The sequence below is a fragment of the Helianthus annuus genome, chromosome 5 (assembly GCF_002127325.2).
Source record: "Helianthus annuus cultivar XRQ/B chromosome 5, HanXRQr2.0-SUNRISE, whole genome shotgun sequence".
Lineage (NCBI taxonomy): Eukaryota > Viridiplantae > Streptophyta > Magnoliopsida > Asterales > Asteraceae > Helianthus > Helianthus annuus.
In genome coordinates this window covers 13,028,725-13,033,626 of record NC_035437.2, presented here as the reverse complement: position 1 = coordinate 13,033,626, position 4,902 = coordinate 13,028,725, and the positions used below count along the sequence as shown (strand labels likewise).

The window sequence follows — 4,902 nt, the reverse complement described above, 5'->3', positions numbered from 1 at the left end:
TTTGAACACCCCTAGTGTTAACTAACCCACCATAGGTACACTCATTAGTATCTGTCAAGAATTTATTTCATTAAGAACATCTTGCTAATCTATATCTATATCTATATCTATAATCTATATCTATAATACTATAATACTATAATACTATATAATACATTTCTTCTGTACTAAAAAGTAATTTACCCCTGAAATTTTAAGACGGCAGACGAAAGGTCATGCCTTATTCCATGTTCTTTCATCATCTTCTCCCAATTTTGCCCCCCAGTTCATTGGATTACGCTCACAATCAAGCCTACACCTGAATAACACTACTAAAGATGACTCAAACGTCACTGCAATTAGTAATACAATCAATTAGGTCACATCATTGAAATCAATTCTGGACGATTGGATGGCAGCAACCCTAATTCTCCCGGTGAAGAAGACGAACCGTACAAATGATTTATATCCCGTTTCATCAGATTGTTATAAAGGAGGGCTCCTCCTTCGTTCTCTCTCTCAAATCCCCCAATGGAGTTCTGGTTCAGTGGAGTTCAAGAGACGCCGGTGGGTAGTGCATCCGGTGCTGGATTTGTTTCTACGGCTAACAACGAACAGTAGCGGACCATGACTCTATTTTGGTGTTCTGCAAACGCTTCATTATTTAGTCGATTCGTGTGATCGTTGCCCCCTTCTTCTTCTTCATCTTCGGTGAAAACTATGCCAACGACTTTGATGTTTGCATGTTCTTTGTAAGGTTTTGTTTCACTCTATTTATCCTCTAGGTTTTCTGATTTGTGCTTGATTTTTAAATTAATTTGGTATATATACTCATATTTACCCTCTGTTTGCTGCTCTCCACCCTCTTGATATCAAATATTATATTTTTTCTGTTTTATTTTCTGTTTTGTATTGAATTAATGCTCCCAATTTGTTGTGTATGTCGTAGGTAACTTCTAATGTGGTTTAATATATCAGTAGAGGTATGTTTTGACATGTTTTAATTGAACATTTATGGGTATTCTTAGAGTCATTCCCTGTTCTCCTTTTTTTTTGGGTTTTTTATGATTTCTTTTTGTTTGTTTTTTGTATATTCTGATTATCAAGTGCCAATTTAGTGATTCATCATCTATGTGGACTTATTTTGGGTTTTTTAGTTGATTTTGGTGACAGGCGCTGTTTTGTCAGCGGCAGCCTTTGAGTTTTGATTACTCTCAAAACCGTTGAGCTTGCATTAGCTTTACAGGACCAACTACATTGAATTGGAAGTTGTTTCAGGTGTGGGGATTTGGGGATAACCTTCTTTCCTTTGTTTTTATGTTTTCTATTTATATTGATTTATTATTATATGGCATATGATGATCAGAGTAGGCGTACCCTAATGCACTTTCAACCATTCAAACTTCAATTAATGTTGCGGTATCACGTAATGGTCGCAATGCAGCCTTGGTTATTCGCTTTCATTTTCATGATTGTTTCGTTCAGGTTATGATCTTTATTCCATTCCATTATGCTTTTTTTGGTCATTAGACATAAGAACATGCAGTTTTAATGATAATCTTTCCTTGCAAATTGCATCAACTACCCGAGTTTGATCAGGGGAAAAGAAGCTGTCGCAGACGGTTGGCTGGGCACAATGAACGTAGAAGGAAGCCAACATCTGGAACTCTGCTATCTGCTCGCTATGGAAGTCTCCCCACCCCTATTTTTGGTTAGATATCCTCAACATTAATTTATGAATTTTTATACGTGACAAAATGGGTGGATTGGGTAGTGGGTCACAATGGGTTCAGGTCAAAACGAATAATTTATAATGTGAATATAAATGGTTTGATTGAGTTGTGTCGAGCCGCCAATACTTTATATCCAGTTTTTTAGTTTTATATAAATTTATTGTATTAAATATGAATATAGTAAGGTAATGACTACACTATTGGACTTGGGCATATTTGTTTAAATAAATCAGTTTACAAGCTTGCAAAAAAAATTGGATAACACGTTAGGTGCGTATCAGCTTGTTTGATTTGTTCATATGTAGGCATGCTTCTAAAGTTAACCCATTTGACGCGTATAGATGCAATTTAACTCAAATCAGCTCATTTAGTTTTTATCCTTTCCTCATTTCTTCAAAATTGTGATAATCCGTTTGCTTTCTACATTTCTTTGTGTTCCCCTGCCATTTATCATAGCAAAACAATTGTTTGACTTAAAGTTAATGACGGTTAAAAGTTAAAATTTTTAAAACTTTTAACTATTATATCAATGTTTTTTGTAATGTTTATCTATATTTAGCTGACATCTTTACTCTTTAAAACTGGTAAAGTTTAGAATTTCGTATCATTTTGAGGTTGAGACAACTTTAAAAGTGAAATCCTTGCCAATGTTGGATGTTGGATGTTGGAACAAATTGACCAAAGACGATGAAAAAATGAAACTGACTTTTGAGATTAAAAGCTCTTTGATTGTCTGAATGTGAACTAATTAAAGAAAATAACTCAATATAAATTGGAAAGTGTCTCACTCACTGTCTTGACTCTTAAAGTTTGACTTGTGTATAAATTTAAGTGTTGACACAATATGTATCTCATAAGTTTTACAGCTTTTTAACTCCTTACAGTGTTTTGCTACAACTCTAATGAATGCAGTTGTCAAATCTTATTCAAAACTTATGAAAGTTTATGATTCCATGTTGTCTTGAGGTTACAGTACTGATTGTTGACTTCAATAGATCAAACTATGTGGTTTTTAGATTGAACTGACCAAAGGCATTGCATTAAAGGAACTTGGAAAGTTCTTGATTTCATGTCATTTTGAGATTGAAACATACACCGTCGACCTCGATGGTAAAACTGTGGTTGACGAATATCCCGTTAAGAAAATGTACTTTTTGACATTAAGCTTTTTAAGATCTTGTTCGAATTTAAAACTCGACTCATCAATGTCTTTCCGTATTTCATACTTAAAAATGTTAATATTCTCTATTTAGAATTCATATTTTCTTATTATCTGTGTTTTGTGACAGAAAACAATGGTAATTCTGGAGGCTTTGTGATGGAATTTTCATCATGCTCAAGAGGGAAGGTTCACTGGCCTAACACAAGAGCACCGCCTACTGCCACCACGAAACTGCCGCCACCTTACATCAATCCAAACGTGCCACCTGGACCCGGAGGATGTTTTAACGGAGTTCAAGATTCCAATTGTGCTCTCTCTCTTCTGTCAAATCACTCATCAGCTTCAAGAAACCAGGCCTTGACCCATGAGAACTACGTCAATCCTCATGCTGATGCTGGCTCGGGTGCACACATGGTTCAACCACCAACTGAGACCATGGTTCAGGGTCAGGGTCACTTCTCAACGGGTTGGGCTTACGACACTGATGAATCCCATTTGGGTTTGGGTCAAATCTCGCAGTCCAGCGGCTTTTACATGGTTGTGATGCATCTCTTTTGCTAGGAGGTGCTGGCAGTGAGGAGGAGTCACCAGCCAATGATGGTGTGTTGGGATATGATGTTATAGATGATGCTAAAGCGACTCGCAAGAACTCTCGAGTTTGTTATTCTTCTCGATAACATTTTTTATCTTTTCTTCATGCTCACTATTTTTCTCAATAACTTTTTTAAAAAAAAACATTTTTTAACCAACCCGACCCTAAACCCGTTCTGACCCAAACCTGTTCCGACCCGAACCCGTTCCAACTCAAACTGGTTTTGACCCGAACCCGTTTTGACCCGACCCGAACCCGTTTTGACCCGACCCGACCCGTTTGCCAGGTCTAATTTTGTCATGAGTTTTCGTTTCAAACTAACCAAATTGTGTATATTGTATCCTTTGATAACTGGGGCTCAATAAAGGTTTCTTCCATGCATTTAACAATGTGTCAGTGATGACATGGTTATGGTTAAGGTCACTTCTCTTAAAGCATGGATTAGCACTACTGTTATCTTTCAGTCTTGAAACTAAGACGGCAAAACGGACCTGTTAGGTAGGTTGGATAACAAGTCAAAATGGGTAGATTTTTGTGCAGGTTGAGTTGGGTTGAACCGCTAAAGTTTATATATAAATGTACTGTTTTTATTAATCTAGATTATTAATAGTTTCTTTTCTTCAGTTAAATGCAGACGTGGATCGGAAATGATTGGTCGTGGCTTGTTCATGAAGAAGGCTCAACGAAGGGACGGACAAATTTGTCGAGCTGGTTTTTTGTATATATAAATTTACTACTAGAGTTGCAAATAAATAGTGTAATGGATACATTCTGTAGTTCGCTTTATATCTACTTCAAATGATTGGTGGTGGTTTGTTCAGGAAACCTATCGCGTAACTTGTTATTTGGATCTCATGTGTTTGGCTTGGGTCTCAATAATAGAGTATACTGCACACCTTGTTTTTTATTTCACTTCCAACACCATATCAAGCCCTCATGACCAATGAAGAATCTAAGTATTTTTTATTTCTATGTGATGTGAATTGAAATTGGGAATTGCCGCATTGGGATCAAAATGTACTGAATTTGATGCTCATTGTAATTATGTTTCTAGATTTTTATAATTCAAAATCAAAACAGTTTGATATATAGTTGTTTTGTTAATAATAATAATAATAATAATAATAATAATAATAATAATAATAATAATAATAATAATAAAATTATAGTTTTGTTTTGTTTTTCTACATATGGTCGTATGGGTGAAAATTATGGTCATATGGGTCGTATGATGGGCAAAAAGTGGTCACACAAGTCATCAACTGAAAATGAGTCACATGTACGGATTTTGTGACAGGCGAAAAATGTCAAACGGATTGTGTAACGTCAACATTTGTAATGGACATCATAATTGAATCTTATATCAGTTAGGACACCCGCCGCAACGCGCGGACATTCCCACTAGTCTCTTTTTACAAGTTTCTCTTTCCTAATAA

General features: G+C 35.8%; 1 protein-coding gene across 1 annotated transcript; it reads left to right on the top strand.

The window, feature by feature from the left end:
* The first annotated feature begins 235 nt into the window (after positions 1 to 235).
* On the top strand, positions 236 to 4,354 carry LOC110938577 (squamosa promoter-binding-like protein 9). The gene is made up of 6 exons (XM_022180815.2): positions 236 to 731; positions 929 to 962; positions 1,137 to 1,257; positions 1,346 to 1,690; positions 3,002 to 3,530; positions 4,091 to 4,354. The coding sequence occupies exons 4-5, from the start codon at positions 1,531 to 1,533 to the stop codon at positions 3,433 to 3,435; spliced, it is 594 nt and encodes a 197-aa protein (XP_022036507.1). The 5' UTR covers positions 236 to 731; positions 929 to 962; positions 1,137 to 1,257; positions 1,346 to 1,530; the 3' UTR covers positions 3,436 to 3,530; positions 4,091 to 4,354.
* The last annotated feature ends 548 nt before the right edge of the window (positions 4,355 to 4,902 follow it).

What these genes read in the sequence shown, in the direction of transcription:
- LOC110938577 (XM_022180815.2), top strand. Translation starts at nt 1,531, where the DNA reads ATGATAATCTTTCCTTGCAAATTGCATCAACTACCCGAGTTTGATCAG. An exon ending in TCTCCCCACCCCTATTTTTG is followed by an intron (nt 1,691 to 3,001) that starts GTTAGATATCCT and finishes GTTTTGTGACAG; the next exon opens with AAAACAATGGTAATTCTGGA.